Raw genomic sequence first — 25,672 nt, forward strand, 5'->3', positions numbered from 1 at the left:
CCGGCATCTCAGCCAAAGACAGCCTCAGGCTAGAGAGCTTTTCAGCCACCCCCAAGATGTGAGCGAAAGGGCTCATAACTCAATGGCTGAGCACAAACCCTACCTGGCTAGAGTGCTGGACAAAGACCTAGGGCATGTGGCTCTTTCACAGATATTATGTGGCTCTTGACGCTCCTACAGCCCCATTAGCCAGTTTGGAGATGGCATTTCTCTCTTTAAATCACTTCTCCAAGCCAAGGCAGCTGGCAGCTTGGAGAATGCATTAAAATTAAAGCTGTTTTCTTTCCACCTCTCCCTCCCCCATCTCTTTTCCTTCCTTTCCTCCTTCTGGCTCTCAAACACCTGACGTTCAGATCTTGCAGACATTTATTCTATGTGGCTCTTATGTTAAGCAAGTTTGGCCACTCCTGATCTAGGAGGATCCAAGTTCGAATCCCCATTCTGTCACAGAAAGTCGCTGGGTGACCTTAGTAGGGCCAATCGCGCTCTCATCGTAACCTACCTCAAGGGGTCGTTGTGAGAATTCAAATGGGGGCAGAGGGGAATGTTGCCAGCCATTCTTGGGAGGAAAGGCTGGGGATAAAGAAGTAAATAATACTAAGTAACGCAAAAGGCGCACCATCCTTGGCACTTCCAAGTTGGAACGTCTAAAGCGGCAGGGCTGAAAAGACATCCTTAGAGAGCCACCGTCAGGCATCGCTGGAACGAATGCCGGAAAAGATCGACCCACCTGACATGCTCCACAGCCAAGGCCGTCTGGTCAAACTCCCCCGATACATTGAACACGACCCACAACTCCTGCAAAGGCAGCTGATGTCGCTTGAGGGCCAGCAATTCCTGCATGCGCTCTGGAGTGAAGGCGCCCCCTTTGGACTCGCACAAGAAAGGGTCACCGAGGCGCACCACGGCCTTCAGAGAAGAGTACTCCATGTCGACCACCTGGGGAGAGAAGAAGCCATCTTTATTTCTCTGCTAAGCTGGAGCCATCTTCCGTCAGAATTACAGCTGTTTTTAAAAAAGCTCCACACATCTTTTTTTAAGAGCTCTCGGTGGTTTCCAGCAGAGTTAAAAGAAGACCATAGATCAGAGGTGGCCAACGGTAGCTCTCCAGATGTTTTTTGCCTACAACTCCCATCAGCCCCAGCCAGCATGGCCAGTGGCTGGGGCTGATGGGAGTTGTAGGCAAAAAACATCTGGAGAGCTACTGTTGGCCACCCCTACCGTAGATTTATACCCTCCCTTCTCTCTGAATCAGAGTCTCAGAGTGGCTAACAATCTCCTTTATCTTCTTCTCTCACAACAGACACCCTGTGAGGTAGGTGGGGCTGAGAGAGCTCTCCCAGAAGCTGCCTTTTCAAGGACAACTCTTCAAGAGCTATGGCTGACCCAAGGCCATTCCAGCAGCTGCAAGTGGAGGAGTCGGGAGCCCTCGAATTCGAATATGAGAATTTGAGCACAAGAATTCAGGGTTACTCAATGCAGTTAGCTAGTAGATGCAGAACAGACAAAAGGAAGTACATGTGCACAGAACGGTAGCTCTCCAGATGTTTTTTGTCTACAATTCCCATCAGCCCCAGCCACTGGCCATGCTGGGCCGGCAAGGAATAGAGCTATTCAGGACTGGACTCGCAGATGCATTCATGACCAAAAGTCTCGCATCTTACAGGGTTCAGCAACTTTCAGTTCATAGGACTCCTCAATCTTATATTGGTTGAGTATCATCCATCTTACCAGTATGGTGTTGTGGTTAAGAGAGGTGGACTCTAGAGAACTGGGTTTGATTCCCCATTCCTCCTCTGCATGAAACCAACTGGGTGACTTTGGGTCAGTCACAGCCCTCAGAATTCTCTCAGCCCATCTACCTCACGGGGTGTCTGTTGTGGGGGGAGGGAGGGAAGGCGACTGCAAGCCACTCTGAGACTGCTTTGGGTATAAAAACCAACTCTTCTTCTTCTGGATGGACACAGTGTAATAAAAGGCAAAGTACAATTCACTAATAAAGCGTTACGCTGTAAGTAGATAAAAAGGACTCTTAAACTGATAAATCCATTGCATCAAAAGCAAACTCCAGAATGCAATTCAGATAACACAGCACATGATTCCAATAAGTATACACTGGCAGATGTTTTAACACAAATTACACAGACATATGTTGCAGATACACATCAGATGTTAAATGGATCAGCTGCAGTAGGAAGAATTCCCCACACTGGTTTGAGCGTGAAAAAGGAATTCCAGTTCTAGAGACTTTAAGCTAAGGGACTGAGCTGATGAACTTAAAAGCAGGGCTTCTCTTAGAGTGATGCAGGAAAGCAATTCACCATTTTTGTTTCTGCATTCATCTGAGGAAGGAAGTTACCAAAACAGGATGAATACCAAACTCCTGTAAAGTCTGCAGATACATATTTAAAACATATAGTTTTATATATAGTTACTGTTATAGCATGTGCTGCATATACGTATATATGCATGTACGTTTGTATGTATTATATAAATAGTTTTTATAACATATAGTTACTGTTATAGCATGTGCATCCCATGGCGAAGAGTGTTAAAGCTGCAGTACTGCAGTTCTAAGCTCTGCTCACGACCTGAGTTCGATCCCTGGAGGAAGCTGGGTTTTCAGGAAGCCGGCTCAAGGTTGACTCAGCCTTCCATCCTTCCGAGGTCGGTAAAATGAATACCCAGCTTGCTGGGGGGAAAGTGTAGATGACTGGGAAAGGCAATGGCAAACCACCCCGTAAAAAGTCTGCTGTGGAAATGCTGTGAAAGTAACGTCACCCCAGAGTCAGAAATGACTGGTGCTTGCACAGGGGACCTTTCCTTTCCTTAATATATATACACATAAATTACTTGAAATCACACAATATGTTACCTGAATTGCTTTTTAGAATTTGCTTTTCATGGAATGAATGCATACACTTAAGAGAATTGTTTGTTTAAAGCATGGTTCTTTATCAGCAATTTGTATTTTGGCTCTAGAATAGATGCCAATGTGGCTAAACTGCAGAGTCACATGTTCCCAAAGTTTTAGACTTTTTCAGCCCAGAAGGTCTCATCAGGGCTTTTTTTTTTTGCAGAAGCAACTCCTTTGCATATTAGGTCGCACCCCCGATGTAGCCAATCCTCCAAGAGCTTCCAGGGCTCTTTGTACAGGGCCTACTGTAAGCTCCAGGAGGATTGGCTACATCGCGGGGGTGCAGCCTAATATGCAAAGGAGTTCCTGCTACAAAAAAGGCCCTGGGTCTCATCAATCCAGCCAGTGCAGTGCAGGGGTTAGAGTGTTGGACAAGAATCTGGTAGACCCAGGTTCAAATTCCCAATTCTGCCATGGAAGCTCACTAGGCAACCTTGGGCCGCTCCTACTGTTTCAGTCTAACCCTACCTCCTAGGGCACGGGTAGCCAAACTGTGGCTTGGGAGCCACATGTGGCTCTTTCACACATAGTATGCGGCTCTCGAAACCCCCACTGGCCAGCTTGGAGAAAGCACTTGTGCAGAGTCACGTGTGCAGATTTATACCCTGAATCACATCTCACACGGCTTAACAGCAAGCCGCGCCAGCTTCCACGCAGAAAACACTTCTCCAAGCCAAGCCAAGGCATCCAGCAGCTCAGGAGAATGCATGTAAAGTTGCTTTCTTTCCACCTCCCTCTGCTACAAATGGCACCCTTTCCGCTTGCAGACAGCACATCGGCTTGCCGCCAGGGTCTGCTCAGCTCTGGCTTCCCTAAAATGAAACCACTTGCTCAGGGCTTGTAAGCAGAGTCAAACAACTAGAGAACCCAGGAGCGTTTACCTCCACCAGAACCTCGAAAGCGTTGGTGCGCCAGATTGCCCGCCATCCGGATGGCTCGAGGACCTTCTCCAAGTACTCAGCTGTGAATTCTTTCACCTCGGAGGCTTTACAGTCAGCTTAAAAAAAAAAAGAAAGAAAGAAACACATTGAATCACGTCTCACGCAGCTAAACAGCAAGCCGCACCAGCTTCCACGCAGAAAGCAAACGAGAAAGTGACTGCTGCTGGAAGTTTGCACCTTCCAGGCCTCAGGCAGGACTGAGAACTAAAGGAAATAAATAGATAGCAGCCTACAGAAGGGCACAGGGACCTTACTAGCCTGCTGCCTACTCGCCTGTGGCGAGCACAAACTGCATCCAGGTGGGTAGGAGAAAAAATGTACAGAAATTGGTCATTGTTTCCTTTTAGGTCACAACACATAGCCTGCTTGCGTATGGATGGACAGGCTAGAAAGAAGACGACTGCAGATTTATACCCTGCCCTTCTCTCTGAATCAAGACTCAAAGCGGCTTACAATCTCCTATATCTCCCCCCCCCCGCAACAGACACCCTGTGAGGTGGGTGGGGCTGAGAGAGCTCTACCAGAAGCTGCCCTTTCAAGGACAACCTCTGCCAGAGCTATGGCTGACCCAAGGCCATTCCAGCAGCTGTAAGTGGAGGAGTGGGGAATCAAACCCGGTTCTCCCAGATGAGAGTCCGCGCACTTAACCACTACACCAAACTGGCTCTCTTGTGAGCTAGTAACTGCCGAGGTTGTATTCAGAAAGTTGAGTTAAGAACTCTATAACACAGAGGTAGCCAAACTGTGGCTTGGGAGCCACATGTGGCTCTTTCACACATATAGTGTGGCCCCCACTGGCTTGCTGGCTGCCTTGGAGAAGGCATTTAAAGTTCAGAACATAAGAGAAGCCATGTTGGATCAGGCCAATGGCCCATCCAGTCCAACACTCTGTGTCACACAGTGGCCAAAAAAATTATATATTTTTAACCTTTCTTCATAGGGAAAGTGTTCCAAACCTTTAATCATTCTAGTTGCCCTTTTCTGGACTTTTTCCAATGCTATATCCTCTTTGAGGTGCGGTGACCAGAACTGTACACAGTATTGCAAATGAGACCGCACCATCGATTTATACAGGGGCATTAAGGACAGAATGAGTAGGCACATTGATGAACACGAGTTACTGAGGAAGACTCAGCATGGGTTCTGTAAGGGAAGACCTTGCCTCACTAACCTGTTACATTACATTATAGGGGCATTATGATACTGGCTGATTCGTTTTCAATTCGCTTCCTAATAATTCCCAGCATGGCGTTGGCCATTTTTATTACAATTGCACACCGTCTTGACATTTTCAGTGAGTTATCCACCAAGACCCCAAGATCTCTGCCAGTTCACACCCCATCAACTTGTATTTGTAGCTGGGATTTTTGGCCCCAATATGCATTACTTTGCACTTGGCCACATTGAACCTCATCTGCCATGATGACGCCCACTCACCCAGCCTCAACAGATCCCTTTGGAGTGCCTCACAATCCTCTCTGGTTCTCACCACCCTGTACAATTTAGTGTCATCTGCAAACTTGGCCACTTCACGGCTCACTCCCAACTCCAAATCATTTATGAACAAGTTAAAGAGGGACCCAGTACTGAGCCCTGCGGCACCCCACTGCTTACCGTCCTCCACTGCGAAGACTGCCCATTTATACTCACTCTCTGCTTCCTATTAATTAGCCAGTTTTTGATCCACAAGAGGACCTGTCCTTTTACTCCATGACTCTCGAGCTTACTAAGGAGCCTTTGATGAGGAACTTTATCAAAAGCTTTCTGGAAGTCAAGGTAAACAACATCTATTGGGTCTCCTTTGTCCACATGTTTGTTCACCCTCTCAAAGAAATGTAACAGGTTAGTGAGGCAAGATCTTCCCTTACAGAACCCATGCTGAGTCTTCCTCAATAACTCGTGTTCATCAATGTGCCTACTCATTCTGTCCTTGAGAATGCTTTCTACCAACTTTCCTGGTATTGAAATCAGACTGACTGGCCTGTAATTTCCCGGATCTCCTCTGGAACCCTTTTTAAAGATGGGGGTGACATTTGCTACCTTCTATTCCTCAGGAATGGAGGCAGATTTCAATGAAAGATTACAAATTTTTGTCAGAAGATCCATAAGTTCAACTTCGATTTCTTTCAGAACTCTCGGATGTATGCCATCCGGACCTGGTGACTTATTAGTTTTAATTTGTCTATCAGTTGTAGGACCTCCTCTCTTGTCACCTCAATCTGACTCAGGTCTTTCAACACCCCTTCCAAAATAAGTGGTTCTGGAGCAGGCAAACACTTCTCATCTTCCACAGTGAAGACTGAGGCAAAAAATGCATTCAGCTTCTCAGCCATTTCCCTATCCTCCTTCAGTAATCCTTTTACCCCTTGGTCATCCAAGGGCCCCACTGCCTCCCTGGCTGGTTTCCTGCTTCTAATATATTTGAAGAAATTTTTATTGTTGGTCTTTATGTTTTTTGCAATATGCTCCTCATAGTCCCTTTTTGCCTGTCTGATCACAGTCTTGCATTTGATTTGCCACAGCCTGTGTTCCCTTATATTAATCTCACTTGGACTGGCTTTCCACCGCTTGAAGGAGTCCTTCTTACCTTTTACAGCTTCCATTACTTTGTTTGTTAACCATGCATGCCTTTTCTTATACCTGTTTGTGCCTTTCCTAACTTGTGGTATATATTTTATCTGAGCTTCTAGGATTGTAGTTAAAGTTGCTTTCTTTCCACCTCTCCTTCCCCCCATCTACTTTCCTTCCCTCAAACATCTGATGTTCATGTCTTGCGACTCTCAAACATCTGACATTTATTCTATGTGGCTCCTACGTTGAGCAAGTTTGGCCACCCCTGCTATAGCAAATCCTATGTAGAGTTACTTCAATCTAAGCCCACTGAGATCAATGTGCTATTTCCGAGCATGCAAAATCTATTCTAATTTAATGGATAGCTCAACTTGCTCACAAAGAATTAAGAAGGATTACACACCGCAAATCAATGCAATCAGTAGGATGGGCCACCTAGTCGGCAACGCAGTAAGATCGGGATTACAAAGATTTGAAACAAAGCAAAAAGTATCAGGTGTGTTTTGTCAAACAATGGGGAAAACAGAATTTTAAAAGCAGAACACAAAGCAAGAAAAACAGGATCACACATGTCTCTTCCTGAAAATAAAATACTGTGCTAATACCATGGTATGTCAATGAGAAGCAGTAGATTATTTGGTTTTTTAAAAATAAATCACAGGAAGAAACAAAGATCTAAGTACACTTAGAAAATAGCACAGGTGGGGGAGAAATTTATACCTAACCTTTCTCTCCCATGAGCACCCTAAATGGCTTACATAGTTTTCTCCTCCTCCTTTTTTAGCTGCACAACAACCCTGTGACGTAGGTTAGGGAGAGCACGTGACCAGCCCAACACGTTTCCATGGTAGATCGGGGATTCAAACTTGAGTCTCCCAAATCCCAATCTGACGCACTAACCATTTCACCACAATGATGTAGCATTAAGACTATACTTGAAGGCCCCCTGGCTCACATAAAAAGGAGTAGTTGCAGAGCACAAAAGGGGAAAACAGTCTGATTTGAGACTCAAATCTGATGTTCCATTTGTTGGTTCAGCTGCCAGCACAAGAACCATCCATACCAAATCAAGCTTCTGGAGCCAAATTCTACAGGAAATTTAAAAACTGACAGGATATACAATTCCAGACAACCCAGATACATTTTTATTAAATAACTGACAATATATCAATATCCCTCATATCCGGAAAGACTTGGTTGTAATATTACTAACTACCAGGACTTTTTTTGTAGCAGGAACTCCTTTGCATATTAGGCCACACACCCCTGATGTAGCCAATCCTCCTGGGGCTTATAGTAGGCCCTGTAAGCTCTTGGAGGATTTGCTACATGAGGGGTGTGTGGCCTAATATGCAAAGGAGTCCCTGCTACAAAAAAAGCCCTGCTGACCACTGCCAAAACATGCAGAGCAGAAAAATGGAAATCTACAGATTCCCTTAGTATTATTCAATAGTACTCAATTATTTGGGACCACTACATTATGGATAAGATTACTGTAGGTATCTTTCAAGCATACCCGTATCAGGAATACCTTAGATTTATAACAAAATGGTCATCCATAATAGAAAAATCAGACCAAACTACCCAGGGTACAAGATCCTTTAGAAATCATAATTATTTTGAATGTTTGCCCTTTTTTTTTTTTAAAAAAAAGCAATGGGTTATCTGTACAATGTTATAGATCTTGCACATAGTTTTTAACGTTTCCTTTTTTAAATAGTTAATACAATTTTTATTTTTATAATGCCATCATTGTCTATATATTTTAATCCGCCTAACAGTGTAATTGGATTTTTAACAAAGTTTTTAAAAAGAACTATCCGCACCTCTGCTTCCCTACTAATAAAACAAGGTACTAAACTCAAAACATCACTCAGATCTGCATTCGCTTGTAACACAAGGCAGGCAGCCTCCCTAAAAACTCTCACTGCCTGCCGACTGCGGCATCACATGCTACGGTCATGCGTGAGCAACTGGTCACAGGTTAATCACCAGACAGAACTCCCATGCGGCCCAACGCCCACTCCAATGAACTGAGCTGGTTCACTTGTCCGTCAAGCAGAGGGTCATCACATGACATGCACACGGGCAAACCAACCCACACAAAGGCCAAGAAGTATGGCCACAGATTGCTTTATTCCCACGCAAAGCGGCACACGAGTTATGCTGACACCGTTGTGGCCAAATCAACCCCAAGCAGGGCTCACTCTGTAGCAAGAGCTCCTTTGCATAACAGGCCACACCCTCCTGATGTACCCAATCCTCCAAGACAGGAGGCCCTTTAAGAAGAGCCCTGTAAGCTCTTGGAGGATTGGCTATGTCAGGGGTGTGTGGCCTAATATACAAAGCAACTTCTGCCATAAAGTAAGCCCTGACCCTAAGGATGTGTATCAACTTTAATCAGGGGTGGTGGAGAGCGCCATCAAATCGTAGCTGACTTATAGAGCTATCAAGTTGTGGCTGACTTAGGGCAATCTTGTAGGGCAGGGGTGGGCAACGGTAGCTCTCCAGAAGTTTTTTGCCTACAACTCCCATCAGCCCCAGCCAGCATGGCCATGGGGAGGGACAGTGGCTCAGTGGAAGAGCATCCGCGTGGTAAGCAGAAGGTCCCAGGTTCAATCCCTGGCATCTCCAACTAAAAAGGGTCCAGGCAAGTAGGTGGGAAAAACCTCAGCTTGAGACCCTGGAGAGCCGCTGCCAGTCTGAGTAGACAATACTGACTTTGATGGACCAGGGGTCTGATTCAGTATAAGGCAGCTTCATATGTCCATATGTTGCCCACCCCTGTTGTAGGGTTTTCAAGGCAAGAGACATTCAGTAGTGTTTTGCTGCCCTCATCTGGATAGCCCAGGCAAGCCCAATCTCATTAGATCGCCTAAACTAAGATTAGGCTGACCCTGGCAAGTATATGGATGGGAAACCTCCTTGGAACACCAGAGACAGGAGGCAGGGGCAGGCTATAGCAAACCACATCTCTGAACGTCCTCCATGCCCCAGTAGGGGTCACCAAAAGTCGCCATGACTTCCGGGCATGCATGCACACCCCCCCACAAAAATACAAAAAAAATAAAACCCAAAAAAAGAAGAAAAGAGAAGAAAGAACAAGGAGGAGGAGGAAGAGGAGAAGAAAGAAGGAAGGAAAGGAGGGAGGGAGGGAGGGAAAGAGGAGAAGTGGTTTCTCATTGCCTGCCTCCGCGTAGCAACTGTGGTATGTCTTTACGGTCGCCCATCCAAATACTAAACTTGCTTAGCTTCCAAAATCAGATGAGACTGGGCCATCCAGGTTGATGACCCAAGAGAACTGGACAGAGACTGATTTCAAGAACACAGAATGAGAAGCAAAGATGACTCACCCAACATGTAGTCTTGGTAGGCTTTGAATCGCTCATAGAACAGGAGATTGTTTGTCTGGAAGGTATCTGGGAAAAGCACGTTCCCTTCTGGCACCAGCCGTTGCAGGGCCGTTCCCGGCTTGTCGTGATCCCCATAATCGCTGCAGCTGCCCCCTCCGCTGTCATCGCTTTCACTGCCTTCGTCTGGGGTAGTCAAAGAGAGACGGGAAAAGTTACCTTCCCCATTGATTTCCCTTCATGTAAAAAGGTCTACTGGAGTTTGCAACTGATTCTCACCCCCACCCCAAGACTTCAGTCTTGATTTGAGTTAGTTATTTTAGGCAGAACAATAAGAGAGTCTACAAACAAATTCCCCAAAAGCAGTAATCTGGGGCACCTTAAAGACCAAAGAACAAGCTTTGTTTTGTGAATGAGAGCTCAAATACAAGTAAGGCTTATTCCAGACAGGCAGCCACACTAGTTTGACAGACAGACAGACATAACCTTTATGGGCGTAACAGAAAAGAAATACAAGATCCAAAGAAACTACAAAACGGGACATACAAACCACAGTAATTTGCAAGCACAACCAGCATGGGAATACAAGGTTACAAACAAAACTTACCTAAGAAAAGTGGAGCGAGGTATTCCCCTAACCTGACTCCATTTTTAATTTCTTTCTCATTCACTGCTAGGGCCAGAAATTCTGCAACCTGCTCAGAAACCGAGGGACACTGTTCAGCCAACAAAAACTCTATCCTTGTTCTTTGTCTTTTGCTGCTGTTAACTAGGGGATGATGATGTCCACTAGTTAAGAGCAGCAAATGACAAGGAGCAGCATTTAAACTGAGGCCATTTCATCCACCCAAAATATGTATTAGCCAGAGACTGTAAATTCTCTCTTCTTCACACTCTGATTGAGATCAGCTCTAACTCACAAAAACATTTATTGGGAATAAATACCCTCAGACAGACCATAAAAGTCCTATTTGCTTTGGACAACTTAGAGAACCTGAACCCAGAGTGGCAGCCCCTATAATATATAATATCATTCTTAAGGGAGGGGGAACCAGCTAGAAGTAAGGCTCCCAACACCAGCTTCCAAAATACATAGGTGTGTTTTTTGGGGGGCGGGGGGGGGGGGGAAGCCTAAAGAGAGATGGGTTTGGGGTGGAACCTCAGTGGGGCAAAATACCACAGAGCCCACCTTCAAAACAGTCATTTTTCTCCTGGTGAACTGATCTGTCGCCTGGAGATCTGCTGTCATGAGGGGAGCTACCCCCTGGAGGTTGGCAACGGGCCAGATCAACAGGGATTTGGGGAAAGGGGGGCGCCCATTCTTTCCTACCTAGGCTCATCACGGCGTCTGCGTCTTCCTGGGGCTGAAAGCCACCCGCGCCCAGCTCAGGCTGCAGGAGCTCGCCTCCCCGCCCAGGGTCCCATTTCTCCCCTTCGTCCTCCTTCTCTTCCTCCACCGCCATGGCGGCCTCCGGATCTTCCTCCGGACGGCTCTCATCCTCCGTGGCCGCTTCCCTCGCCTCGTCCTCTCCCGGCGGCGGCGATCCGGGCTCCTCCAGCTCCATTCAGTCCCCGGCCGCGCCCCAACAGTCCGCCCGCCCGCCTTCTGTTGCAACTTTCAAACCTTCCCGGGCAAGCGAACGGCGCTTCCTCGACGCCACGCGAGGGAGCGTCCTGATTGGTCGTCAGCGGGGACAGCGAACGTCGAGGGAACCAATCGGCAGGCGCGCAGCGGGAGTTCTACAACGCGGAGATGAATGAATAGCGTGGATAAGAATGATGAATGAATGCGGACTCAACAGCGGCTGGAGGAGGTCGAGAGGAGGAATGAAGGTAGGGTTGCCAAGTCCAATTCAAGAAATAGCTGGTGGCTTTGGGGGTGGAGCCAGGGGACTTTGGGGTGGAGCCAGAAGCATGGTTGTGATCAGGTCTCAGATTCAGTGGGAGCTCAGAGGAACGCGGCTCCTGAACCTTTCTGAGAGTTCCACCTCCTTGTTCACCGAATAGTAAGTGCAGCTGCATAACAATCCCTGGATGAGCTCCACCACCTATTTTTTCTACAAAATGACCCCTGGTTGTGATGAACTCCAAAGGGAGCTCTGGCCATCACATTTAAAGGGACTACTCACCTTTTAAATGCCTTCCTTCCATAGGAAATAATGGAGGATAGGGGCACCTTCTTTTGGGGCTCATGGAATTGGACCCCCTGGTCCAATCTTTTTGAAACCTGGGGGGTGTTTTGAGGAGAGGCACCAGATGCTATGCTGAAATGTTGGTGCTTCTACCTCACAAAACAGCCCCTCTGGAGCCCCAGATACCCGCGGATCAATTATTTATGATACTCTATGGGAATCGATCTCCAGAGGATATAACTGAGTAGCCAGCGGGCATTTTCTCTCCCCCCACACACACTTTCTGATGACCCTGAAGCGGGGGGAGGGCCTCCAAACTGGGGGATCCCCAGCCCCCACCTGGCGATTAAGCAGCTACACAAGAGAATCACGGTAAGAGGTAGCAAAGAAATAAGCACGAAGCTTTCAGCCTCAATCAAATGCCACAAATAACAATATTATCAAAACTACTATATTGTGAACCAGACTATAAACAAAATCAATGCAAAAAAGTATACAAATTGGAACATCACCAAACAACCATAGAATATAAAGTCCAACTTTAGAGCAGTCCAATGGTGTATTCTTAGCCAAAAAATCCGATGATATCCTGAGAAGATTGATGAAGACTGATGTCACGTTTAGTCCAACTTTAAATTCATAAGGCAGACAGCAGTCCAGTCATTGCAACAAGGATGTACTAATGCCTTGTTTAACTATTGCTTCTTCAAGCTTCAGAAATCCATTTCAGATACAAGGGTGTAAACACCACAACAATACAAGTCTCTTCAAGCAAATCAATGCATGACCTGGACTAGATGTCCTGGAGGTCCCTTCCAACTCTATCATTCTATGAAAGGAGGGACCTCTGGAAGGTACAATGTCATACAGTCCACCTTCCAAAGCTGCCACATTCTCCAGGAGAAGTGATTTAAATAATAATAATAAGTAAGCTATCAATGTAGTCTGGAGGTCTATTGTCATTACAGGCAGGCGCTCATAGGATTCAGCAGGAGCTCATAGGAGCACAGTTCCTGAACCTTTCTGACAGTTCCCCCTCTTCCTCCCCTTGTCCATTGAATAGTAGGTGCAGCTGTATAACAATCCCTGGATTAGGAGAGCAGGCAGCCAGCCAGCTACCAGGGGCTTTTCCATGCCCCCAGCAGCCCTCATTAACCCCTGGAGAAGCCCATGCCACCCTTTATCCACTTCTTATGTGATTTTGGGTAGTAGGTGGCTTGCTGGTCTTTTGACTGGGGGGTGGCAGCCCAGGAGAGCCCCAGGTGAGTGAAGCCTGCTTGAGCTGGCTGAATCTCTAGCCAGCCCAAGCAGGTCTCCCTCAACCGGGGCTCTCCTTTCTTGCATCGGGTTGCTTTTGGCTGGGGGGGGAGGTGGCATATGCTAATGAGTTATGCTAATGAGCTCCACCACCTATTTTTCTACAAAATGACCCCCGATTACATGAGATCCCCATCCTTCTCCCCACCGGGAAGCTGGCAACCCTAAAACATGAACAGTGGCACCCCCTCCCCCCAGTTGGTTCTAGTTTAAATCCTCTCCCAGTATAGACAACATATATTTAAAAGCGGGTGTGGAGATTCGATTCCCAGAGCTCACAAATGGAAGAAGAAAGCCAGTAAGTACCAAAACACAAACATGAGGATGGGTTAGTGGCAGCTGTTATATAATACTGAGAAACAAATGAAGAATCAGCACTAATGCGTTTATTTTATTTATCTCGGTATCTGTCGCAGCATGAGCTTTCTTGGGATTTGTTGAGACACAGCAAGGCATTTAGCACTGAGAGCTCTCTAGAGAGTGTTTTCGGCACTCATTAAAAAAGGAAAGCATTTTGTGGTCCTTTCCAGAGGCAATGTTTGAATCAGGAGAACAGAAGAGGGTTGCCCAATGTAGTATTTGGGGAGTAATGGCTTTACTTCCCCGAACTGGAAATGAGCCACTATCCAGTCCTGGAAAGACTAAAATGGGTGTCAAACATGTGGCCCGGGGGCCAAATCAGGCCCACGGAGGGTTTCTGTCAGGCCCCAAGCAATTGGCTGTAATCTGCTTCCTTCTGCATCACAGCTTGTTTTGCCAGGTTTGATCAATCGCACAGGAGCTACAGAGCAAATCCTCTATTTTCTCCATTGGCTGAAGCTCCTCCCTTGAGGAGGAAGGGGGAGGAGGGAGCGCTTGCTTCAAAGGAAGCTCTGGCTCTTTCCTTACTTCCCTGGGGGGGGCAGGAGGGGGAGGATCCTCGGCCAATAGAAGGAAGAGAGGCTTGGCTCAGTAGCTTTGCTGAGCGATTGAAAGAGCCTGGATTGAATGGGAAAGATACAAAGAAAGCACCTTTAAGAACACAAAGTGCAAACGTTTTAAGCATGTTTTAAGTTTAAAAAAAAATAGTGTTTGTCTGTGTCCTTTATAAATATCTCTGCTACCTGGTATTATGTTTTATGACACGCATGGCCTGACCCGGCAAGATCTCATTTACATCAGATCCAGCCCTCATAACAAATGCGTTTGACACCCCTAGTCTAAAAGGCCCTGGATTGTGCTGCAGAATCAAAGAACCAAGATGTGAGTTCAGCAGTACCGCAAAGAGCAACAAGATTTCCGGGGGTAAGCTGTTGAGCAGCCTCGTGGCGCAGAGTGGCAAAGCTGCAGTACTGCAGTCCTAAGCTCTGCTCACAACCTGAGTTCGATCCCGGCGGAAGCTGGATTCTGGCAGCCGGCTCGAGGTTGACTCAACCTTCCATCCTTCCGAGGTTGGTAAAATGAGTACCCAGCTTGCTGGGGGGAAAGTGTAGAGGACTGGAGAAGGCAATAGCAAACCACCCCGTAAAAAGTCTGCCGTGAAAATGTTGTGAAAGCAACGTCACCCCAGAGTCGAAAAGGACTGGTGCTTGCACAGGGGACTACCTTTACCTTTTAGTGCATAGGTAAGACCCCCGTGGTGCAGCGTGGTAAAGCTGCAGTACTGCAGTCGAAACCCTCTGCTCACGACCTGCGTTCGATCCCAGTGGAAGCTGGTTCAGGTAGCCGGCTCTAGGTTGACTCAGCCTTCCATCCTTCCGAGATCAGTAAAATGAGTAACCTTGCTGGGGAGAAAGTATAGATGCCTGGGGAATGCAATGGCAAACACCCTGTAAAAAGTCTGCCTTGAAAACATTGTGAAAGCAACGTCACCCCAGTGTCGGAAACGACTGGTGCTTGCACCTTTACCTTTTTTAAGCTGTCAAGAGAGTCTGGCAGAGGGAGTTTTGACTCTCAGAAGCGTATCCCCTGGAAATCGTGTTTCTGAGCCCAAGATCCTTTTGCCAGATCTTCATCAGGGCTTTGGCTCTCAAAAGCTTCTATGAGGAAAACTTGTTGATCTCTAGGCGCCCCTGAACTCAAATCTTGCTTTTCTACTGCAGACCGACACAGCGCAACATCCAGAGTTCTAGAAGCAGATGCCAAACAATGAAGTTACCACAGCGTTGTGACGCGCCAGAAGAGCATCTGCTTTGCATGCAGACGGTCCCAGGTTCAATCCCCGGCATCTCCAGTTTTTAAAAAAGGATGCGGAAGTCGGTAACAAGAAAGGCCTCTACCTGATCCAGTCGTACCTCCACATTACACTTTTCCTGGGTTGGGTCAACAGACACATTCTGAGAGTTTTGGCTTTCCAGGTACGCATTGAACCGGACGGAAGCAAAGCAGGTGGGGAGACGGCCCTTCAGCCTCTGTCCCTCAGTGTCATCTTCAGGACTGGAAAAGGCCTCCAGGGAACCAACTGCATACCCCACTGGGGAACATTAACATACAATCTGAGAGTACAGGTTGGGACAGGACCTCTCTCGATTCTACAGCCCCAGTTCAAATCAGGCCACACCAGGGGTGGCCAAACCCCCTTAATGTAAAAGTCACAGAGAATAAATGTCAGATGTTTTGAGAGTCACAAGACGTGAACATCAGATGCTTGAGAGAAGAAAGGAAGGAAGGAAAATAGATGGGAGTGATGGAGAGGTGGAAAGTAAGCAACTTTAAATGCATTCTCCAAGCAGCCAGCTGGCTTGGCTTAAAGACACAAATGCTCTTTCCAAGCCAGCTGCTAGGGCAGTGGGGGCTTTGAGAGCCACACACTATATGTGAGCCACATGTGGCTCCTGAGCCGCAATTTGGCCGCCCCTTGGGCTTCACACACCAAGGAATTAACATTTGAACTGTTCCTTAATTTCTACATCTTTTTTCACAGGGGAAGGCTGTTTTCATTTTATTTTGTTATACCCCACCTTTCTCCCGAATGGGGACCAAAGCAGCTTAGATCATTCTGTGCTCTGTTTTAACCTCACAACCACCCTTTGAGGCAGGCCAGGTTGAGAAAGCGTGACTGCCCCAAGATCGCCCTGCAAGCTTCCACGGCAGTGTGGAGATTCTGAGCTGGATTCCAGATTCTAGTCCAGGGCTGGCCAAACTTGCTTAAGAGCCGCAGAATAAACATCAGATGTGTGAGAGCTGCAAGACATGAATGTCAGATGTTGGAAGGAAGGAAGGAAGGCAAATAGATGTGAGGGAGAGGTGGAAAGAAAGCAACTTTAAATGCATTTCCCAAGCTACCAGCTGGCTTGTCGTGGAGAAGTGATTTATAAAAGAGATAAATGTCTTCAAGCTGGCTGATGGGGGTGGGGGTGGTTTCAAGAGCCACACAATATGTGTGAAAGAGCCACAGTTTGGCCACTCCTGTAATCTAGTCCGATGTTTTTAATCCAAAGCAGCACTGCCCGTTCTGGTGCCTCAAAGCTTCATCACCCCATTAGCTCCCCATTCTGTGGCATATCTACACCAGGCCTTTGACAAGTTTCTGAATCACTAGCTGTAAAGAAAAATTCAAGAAAGGGAGCTGTGTCCATCAACTGTAGCAAATAAACAGAAGTCCTGTGGCAGCTTAAAGACTAACAACTTTTATTCCAGCATGAGCCGGAGAAGATGTGAATTCTGACTTGCGCAGAAGCTGATGGTGGAATAAGTGTTACTGGTTTTTAAAGATGCCACTGGGCTTTTTTTTTTGTTAAAACAGGAAGACTGAGCAATGTGGTTTAAGCAGTTTTGCCACAAGGGGGCAATGTAACATTCCCAATGATCCCTGAAAATCTACCAGCCAATTCAGTGGCTATGCCTTCTGCCCTGGCTTCTCTTCAATGCGGGGAAATGACTATGCAAAATCCTTGGCTCAAGAGGTTGGTAGATGCACAGAGTTACATCACACATCACTGTACCATTAGGCTGCTTTCCCCCATTTTGCAGACCCGACAAAAAGAAATGTGGATAGGCCGCAGACAGACAGACAGGGTAAAACTATGGTTGACTTGTTAAATTAGTGGTTCCTAAACTAGATTTGAAGGAAGCAAGAGAGGAAAAGCAATCTCACTCTAGCAAATGTCAACAAAGTTACTAAACCATACTTCTTCAAATTTTAACCAACTGTAACCCACAACTGCAATGAAGAAGTAGAAGAAGTTGGTGGTGATGATATTGGATTTATATCCCACCCTATCTCAGAGTGGTCACAATCCCAATCCCCTTTTACCTCCCCCCCCCCCAACAAACACCCTGTGAGGTGGGTGGGGCTGGAGAGGGCTCTCACAGCAGCTGCCCTTTCAAGGACAACCGCTGCCAGAGCTATGGCTGACCCAAGGCCATGCTAGCAGGTGCAAATGAAGGAGTGGGGAATCAAACCCGGTTCTCCCAGATAAGAGACCGTGCACTTAACCACTACATCAAACTGGCTCTCTTGATGTGGATTCATGCTTAACAGTTCAAAAATATTTGCATAAACCATCTTTTTTCACTTCCTGACAAGTCTCAACTGACATCTGGCAACCCCATAAGGTTTTGAAGGCAAGAGACATTCCAAGGTGGTTTGCTGTTTCCTGCCTCTGAGTAGGGGCCTTTGACTTTCTTGGCGGTCTCCCATCCAGGGCTTTTTTTGAGCAGGAATGCCCAGGAACGCAGTTCCTGCTGCCTTGGCATCAGGGGTGTGTGGCCTAATATGCAAATAAATTCCTGCTGGTGACAGAATGGTGATGTCAGGGGTGTGGCCAAATATGCAAATGAGTCCTATACAAAAAGCCCTGCTCCCATCCAAACAGCAACCAAGGCTGACCCTGCTTAGCTTCCAAGATCCAATGCGATCAGGCTAGCCTGGGCCGTCCAGTTCAGGGGAAAACTGACTACAAGCCACCGAAGGCTAAGAAACAAGAACATTGTCCTTTTTGCCAACAGCAGCAAACAGTAAAATCAGCCTAAGATATCAGGTTGTGATAATATCCCCCAATGTCTTTAAATGTTTTAGATTTTGCTATTTATCTCTCGAAACATAGCTGTGGTAGTGCCTCAAAACAGTAGCCCCGTTCACAAAGCAGCCCGACAAATTCACTAAACACACAGAGAACAAGAACAGAAACAGGTTCTCTAGCTCCGCCCCTCACCTCCATATGATCACATGACTATCTGCCAGGGAGTGGGGAGCAAGTGGGCACCTGCCACATGGAGAAAGAGGCAGGCAGTGGGACCAGTGCACTCATACCTAATCTCCCTTCCCATGCATTCAGTGAACGCATGGGGCTGTCTTGGATGTCAACCTATTTCAAGAACACAACAGCCCTGCTGGATCAGACCAGTGGTCCATCAAGTCCAGCATCCTGTCTCACACAGTGGCCAACCACTTCCTCTGGAGGGCCAACAACAGGGCAGAGAGGCCTGATGTTGCCTCCTGGCTCTGGGATTCAGAGGCCTAGTGCTTCCGAATGGGGAGGTTCCCCTCAGTTACCACAGCTAGTAGCCATTGATAGACTTCTCCTCCATGAATCTTCTCTAATCCCCTTTGAAAGCTGTTCATTCCTGTGGCCCTCACGACATCCTCTGGCAGGGAAGTCCACATTTTAATCCCTCTCTGCGTAAAACTGTTTCCTTTTTGTATTTCCCTTCTTTATAAGTCATTCTTCCCGGCATGTTTTCCTAGAGAAGCTTCTGACTTGCCACAGGTGCCCAGGAGGGGAACTAGAAGGGCTGGGATTCTAACAGGAGCTCCTTTGCATATTAGGCCACACACCCCTGAGGTAGCCAATCCTCTAAGAGATTACAAGGCTCTTTTTTGCAAGCTCTTGGAGGATTGGCTGCATCAGGGGGTGCGGCCTAATATGCAAAGGAGCTCCTGCTAGAATTCCACCCCTGGGAACTAGACTCTATTCCGAGGATATGAAGATGCGAGACATTGCTGCATCTTCAAGGAGATGTGTGGGACAATCCCACCATGTGAGGAGCAAATGGAGTCTACCAAGTTTGAATGATGCTGTGTAGATGCCGTCTTCTTCCCTAGATGGGCTTTCCTTATCAATGCAGCATCTAACAAAAAAAGACGTCTTTCGTTAATGATGCTATTTCAAGCAGCATGTTTATATGGTCAGGTTCCTGTTTGACGATATGTTGTGTTTTTTTCCCCAATGAAGAACTTTCATCATAAAAGACTGCCAAAAAAAACGGTTCTCTCTCTGCAATTCTCAGAACAGAATGAATGTCTCATTAAGGCAGACTTGGAAAGGCACATCATTCAAATGATTCAGCCATAAAAAAAAAAAATAATAATTCCAAAGGTGGAAGCCATCAAGATTGGCTTTCTGGTTTTCAATCATCTAGGCCTTGTTCTTTCAAGGCTTTGTGTTTTTATTTTAATGACAAATCTCTTTTGTAAGGTTTTTTCCCCCCCGTTCCAAGTCAACAAACATGATTTAAGCGTCTTATATACGCAAATGCCGTTCAGCAGCAATTACAACGGAGCACCTCTGGCAGTCTCTTTTAAATGGCTTCCGAAATCGAAGGCCATTTTGACTCTGTAATAGCCATGATTAAAGCTGGGGTGACGGAGTCTGGCTTATTGGCTAGGTAGCCTGCAAAAGCAAAAATCCCAACTTTTGTTGTTGACGTAAATGCCCTCTTGCTTGAGTCAGAGTTTCTTGTAACAGACAACTAGCTGGGTTTTTAGCAGGAACCTAAGTCAGCGGCTGTACATAGAATCCAGTAACGATCTAGGGCTAGGCTATTTCTTTAAAATAAATACACAAGAAAAAAAGGAAAGAAAGAGGGAATAAAGAGGAATATGTCCCTTTCCTCTCCCGTTGTTCGTACTGTTCTCTCTGATTTTTTTCCTTCGTTCCTTCATCTGTTGGGGAAAGTCACATTTCCCAGAATATACATGGATTTCCTCCAATATAGGGGTGGCCAAACTCACTTAATGTAAGAGCCAGACAGAATAAACATTAGATGTTTGAGAGCAACAAAACATGAGCATCAGATGTTTGAGAGAGGGAGGAAAGGAAGGAAGGAAAATAAATGGGGGGAGAAGAGGTAGAAAGAAAGCAATTTTAAATGCACTTTCCAAGCTCTGGCTGGATCGGTTTGGGAGAGTGATTTCAAGAGAGAAATGCCTTCTCCAAGCTGGCCACTGTGATGGAAGGGGCTTTGAGAGCTGCGCACTATGTGTGAAAGAGCCTCTAGGACTATATCATTTTGGGGAGGTGGTGGAGGGGGGAAAGTTTTATGATACCCTCAGAGCTGGTTTAACAGCAGAAGGGGGCTGCTGCTTTTAAGAATAAACTCCACGCAAGGCATTTTGCTTTAGAAAAGAAACAGATGCCTTTTATTGTTAAATACTTCCATAGTGGGATAGGAAAAAAAACATGAGAGCCAATTTGGTGTGATGGTTAAGTGCGCGGACTCTTATCTGGGAGAACTGGGTTTGATTCCCCACTCCTCCAGTTGCAGCTGCTGGAATGGACTTGAGCCTGTCACATCTCTCGCAGAGTTGTCCTTGAAAGTGCAGCTTCTTTGAGAGCTCTGTCCGCCCCACCCACCTCACAGGGTGTTTGTTGTGGGGGAAGAAGATAAAGGAGATTGTAAGCCACTCTGATTCAGAGAGAAGGATGAGGTATAAATCTCTAATGTCCTTGACAGAAAGAAGAAGACTGCAGCTTTATACCCTGCCCTTCTCTCTGAACTCAGAGCAGCTTACAATCTTCTTTATCTTCTTCCCTCACAACAGACACAATGTGAGGTGGGTGGGGCTGAGAGGGCTCTCCCAGAAGCTGCCCTTTCAAGAACAGAGTCTCAGAGTGGCCTATAATCTTCTTTCCCTTCCTCCCCCACAACAGACACCCCGTGAGGCAGGTGGGGCTGAGAAAGCTTTCCCAGAAGCTGCCCTTTCAAGGACAGTCTTAGAGCAGCCTACAATCTCCTTTCCCCTCCTCCCCCACAACAGACACCCTGTGAAGCAGGTGGGACTGAGAGAGCTCTCACAGCAGCTGCCCTTTCAAGGACAACTCCTGTGAGAGCTATGAGTGAACCAAGGCCATTCCAGCAGCTGTAAGTGGAAGAGCAAAGAATCAAACCCGGTTCTCCCAGATAAGAGTCTGCACACTTAACCACTACACCAAACTGGCTCTCTTCCAACAGGTTGAAGGCTTTTCTCCATGTGCACTAGGGTCCTGATCCTAATAAGGCACTTCATGAGCAAGAATCAAGGCTCCTTTCCCCCTGTCAATGCCCCTTTCCCCCTTTTTTATGTATCCTCTGCATTGCTTTTCTCTTTTGTAGTTTAAACCAATAAAAAAATTATAAAATTCAAAAGAATCAAGGCTCTTAGCACAGGGCTCACTGTCAGCTCCAGGAGGACTGGCTACATCAGGGGGTGTGGCCTAATATGCAAAGGAGTTCCTGCTGCAAACAAAAGCCCTGCTTGGATGGGAGAGTGGGCTAGCCTGGGCCATCCAGGTCAAAGCTGCCTTCTGATGCTATATGTTTGGTCTGAAAAATAATAAGTCTTCCCCTATCCCCAGTGGACCCGATGGCTCAGCTACTGATGGGAGGGAGGGATTGTCACACTTCCCAGCATGCCAAGAACTGTTTTTGGAAGAGCAAACAAGACTCCCACAGAACAGGCAACGGCGACCTGCTGTTGATGAAGAGGCCTCTTTATTAGCTGACAGTAGGCGCCCAAGGATCCATAGGGGTTTAACGATAGGTGGTTACTCGGTGGACAGATGGAAGGGTATTTTTGTGAGCTGAACATAAGGTGTGTCTTCTGTGCACCGTACACCACCCTCTCAAAGCCAAGCTATGTATAACGCTGTGGAATTGTGATCTAGTCTCCCAATGGAGACATTGATCTTTAGACCTGAGCTGCAGGGCTTGGACACAGAAGAATAAGTTCTGCTTCTTGTGCTATTTCCTAAATAGAAATTCCTGATCAGCTTGAGGTAGGGACTGGTATGTTAATGGTATTGGATTCATATCCCGCCCCATACTCTGAATCTCAGAGTCTCAGAGCGGTCCCAATCTCCTCTACCTTCCCCGCCCCCACAACAGACACCCTGTGAGGTGAGTGGGGCTGAGAGAGCTTTTTACAGCAGCTGCCCTTTCAAGGACAACTCCTGTGAAAGCTATGGTTGACCCAAGGCCATTCCAGCAGGTGCAAGTGGAAGAGTGGGGAATCAAACCTGGTTCTCCCAGATAAGAGTCTGCACACTTAACCACTACACCAAACTGAGGCTCCTCCTTGGGGAGTTAGGGGGAAAGGAGAGATTGCTTTGCCATATGAAAGAGATGCCTGTCTTTTTTCTCTGTTGTGGCCTGTCTTTTTTCCCTATCACGGCTACTTGTAACAACTTGTGAGTGTGTGTGTGTGTGTGTGTAAAGAGCCATCAAGTTGCAGCCAACTTATTTCTCTGACCTGGATAGCCCAGGCAAGCCCAGTTTCATCTGATCTCAGAAGCTAAGCAGAGTCGATTCTAGCAAGTACTTGGATGGGAGACGTCCTTGGAATACCAGGAGTCTGGAGGGCAGGCTTTATTCAGCCACCTCCCTGAATATCCCCCAGACCCTCAGTAGACCACCAGAGATTGCCATGACTTCCAGGTGCACACACGCACATGTACACAAATGCACATATAAATATAGAAATACCCCTGGACTTCCTTGGTGGTCTCCCATCCAGGTATCGACCATGGACAACCTTGCTTGCTGCGTGAAAAAGGCGGAGCAAGCTGCAGTGGTCTTCCATCCAGGTATCAACCATGGACAACCTTGCTTAGCTTCCAAGCGCTGATGAGGTCAAGCTAGACAAGGCTATAAGGCCTGCCACAAGTACTGATGAAAGTGGAAAGTGCCATCAAGTTGCAGCTGACTTATGATGACTCCATAGGGTTTTCAAGGCAAGAGATGAACAGAGCTGGTTTGCCATTGCCTGCCTCTGCATAGCCACCCTGGACCTCCTTGGTGGTCTCCCACTCAAGATCCAGGGCAGAGCTCTTTTAGCTCAACCTTCCTGATTTCTACCAGGAAGCAACGGGGTGTAAAAAATTAATGTTCTTCCTTACAGCACTTCGGCATTGATCCAAATTACAGCAACAAATTTAGACACCTTTTCAAGGTTAAAAAAAAAATGCCAGGATATCCAATCATGGATCTTACTTATAATGTAATCTTAGGCAGAGTTATATCCTTCTAAGACCACTGAAGTCAATGGATTTAGCAGGGTTTTGTCCCTGGATTAGGAATCCCTGTGGCACAGAGTGAGTAAGCTCCAGTACAGCTCTGTGCATAACCTGAGTTCAATCCTGGCAGAAGCTGGGTTCAGGTAGCCGGCTCGAGGTCGACTCAGCCTTCCATCCTTCCAAGGTCAGTAAAATGAGTAATCAACTTGCTGGGGGGTAAAATGTAGATGACTGGGGAAGGTAATGGCAAACCACCCCGTAAAAAGTCTGCCATGAAATCATCATAGGTGGGTAACAACTCGGTGCTTGCACAGGGGACTACCTTTACCTTTTCTCCCTGAATTGCGCCATTATTCAAGCATTTGACTCTCTGACCGATTTCCCCCTTGCATTATGCCGCTCTCGCGCTCCTCTTCTCCATGGGGCTTCCATCAGATTTCACACTATCTGCCCCAAGGCTGCAACTAGCTTCACCTTTTTTGCTTGGCAAACAGAAACTGGTTTTTAGAGGATCTTGTTTGTTGCATGAAAGAGGCAGAGCGAGTCGCAGCCTTGGGGTAGCTGGTGCAAAATCCCACTGAGAAGAGGAGAGTGAGAGCAAGGTAAGGCGAGTGGGAAATCGATCTTGGTCTCTTTCTCCTTTCAAGTCCTTGTCATAGAAATTTAAGCCTGTCAGAGAGAGAGCTCAGTGACAGAAAGAACATAAGAGAAGCCATGTTGGATCAGGCCAATGGCCCATCCAGTCCAACACTATGTGTCACACAGTGGCAAAAAATTTTATACATACACACACACTGTGGCTAATAGCCACTGATGGACCTCTGCTCCATATTTTTATCCAATCCCCTCTTGAAGCTGGCTATGCTTGTAGCTGCCACCACCTCCTGTGGCAGTGAATTCCACATGTTAATCACCCTTTGGGTGAAGAAGTACTTCCTTTTATCCGTTTTAACCTGTCTGCTCAGCAGTTTCATTGAATGCCCACGAGTTCTCGTATTGTGAGAAAGGGAGAAAACTACTTCTTTCTCTACTTTCTCCATCCCATGCATAATCTTGTAAACCTCTATCATGTCACCCCGCAGTCGACGTTTCTCCAAGCTAAAGAGTCCCAAGCGTTTCAACCTTTCTTCATAGGAAAAGTGTTCCAGCCCTTTAATCATTCTCGAAAGTGCAGTCAAGTTCAATTACTTGGTCGGTTGGTGGGTTAGCATTTATTGGCACACAACAACGCAACATGCAGTCAAGTTGCAACCAACTTACGGTGACCCTGTAGGGTTTTCGAAGCAAGTGATGAACAGAGGTCGTTTGCCATTGCCTGCTTCTGCATAGCAACCCAGGACTTCCTTGGAGGTCTCTTACCCAACTACTAACCAGGCCTAACCCTGCTTAGTTTCCAGAGTTCTGATGAGATCAGGCTAGCATGGGCCAGTGAGGTAAGGGCAGTGAGGTAAGTCTGTAATATGAATGTGAAAAAAAATACGTTTATGCACAGCAGTGCAGGTCTCTTTCTATGTTTTATTAGCACAAACAGGGGATTGGATAAACACATGGAGCAGAGGTCCATCAGTAGCTATTAGCCACAGCATATTGTTGGAACTCTCTGTCCGGGGCAGTGATGCTCTGTATTCTTGGTGCTAATTTTTTTTTTTTGGGGGGGGAGCACAGTGGGAGGGCTTCTAGTGTCCTGACCCCACTGATGGATCTCCTGATGGCACTTGGGTTTTTTGGCCACGGTGTGACACAGGGTGGGTTGAACTGGATGGGCCATTGCCCTGATCCAACATGGCTCTTCTTACGTTCTTATGAAGGGGTCCCTGGACTCGAATCTAGGTTTCTGGGTGGAATAGCTACCAAATGTAGATATTCATGACAAAATCCTTTTCTTATCGAAGCTGCCTGTTTGTCTAATTATTTTAACATATCGTGTCTGAACCGTGGGCTTGAGTCAAAATTGGGTGTTTTTTTCTTTTCCTTCCCCCTTGTCTGCTCAGTAAGCTCCCAAGCAGATGCAGTATTATGCACCCTAAGGTTGAGAACAGAGAGTACACAAAACCATTCCCCCCCCCCCCAATCCCCAAACACAGAGTTCAGCCACTTGTAGCATGCCTGACGTTCTCCGTGGGAGTGATTGATGTCTGGGAATCTGCTCCTTGTTTTCAAGCAAACGGTTGAAGAGGACAGAGAGGGACTAATTCCACGTGTCAGCCATCCTTTCTCTGAGTGGCACTGAGTCACACTGAAAGACATCTCT

The 25,672-nt window shown here is 46.8% G+C and overlaps 1 protein-coding gene across 1 annotated transcript in view; it reads right to left on the bottom strand.

Moving 5' to 3' along the window:
• Positions 1-11,242, bottom strand: part of SHCBP1 (SHC binding and spindle associated 1) — a 39,671-nt gene extending 28,429 nt beyond the window's left edge. Inside the window, exons 1-4 of the mRNA XM_060253842.1 lie at positions 11,110-11,242; positions 9,783-9,965; positions 3,799-3,914; positions 731-939 (exon numbers count right to left, since the gene is read on the bottom strand). Coding sequence (XP_060109825.1) covers positions 731-939; positions 3,799-3,914; positions 9,783-9,965; positions 11,110-11,242 — 641 coding nt within the window. The remainder of the gene's footprint in view (positions 1-730; positions 940-3,798; positions 3,915-9,782; positions 9,966-11,109) is intronic.
• Positions 11,243-25,672: the final 14,430 nt, after the last annotated feature.

The sequence above is a fragment of the Heteronotia binoei genome, chromosome 14, assembly GCF_032191835.1.
Source record: "Heteronotia binoei isolate CCM8104 ecotype False Entrance Well chromosome 14, APGP_CSIRO_Hbin_v1, whole genome shotgun sequence".
Classification (NCBI taxonomy): domain Eukaryota; kingdom Metazoa; phylum Chordata; class Lepidosauria; order Squamata; family Gekkonidae; genus Heteronotia; species Heteronotia binoei.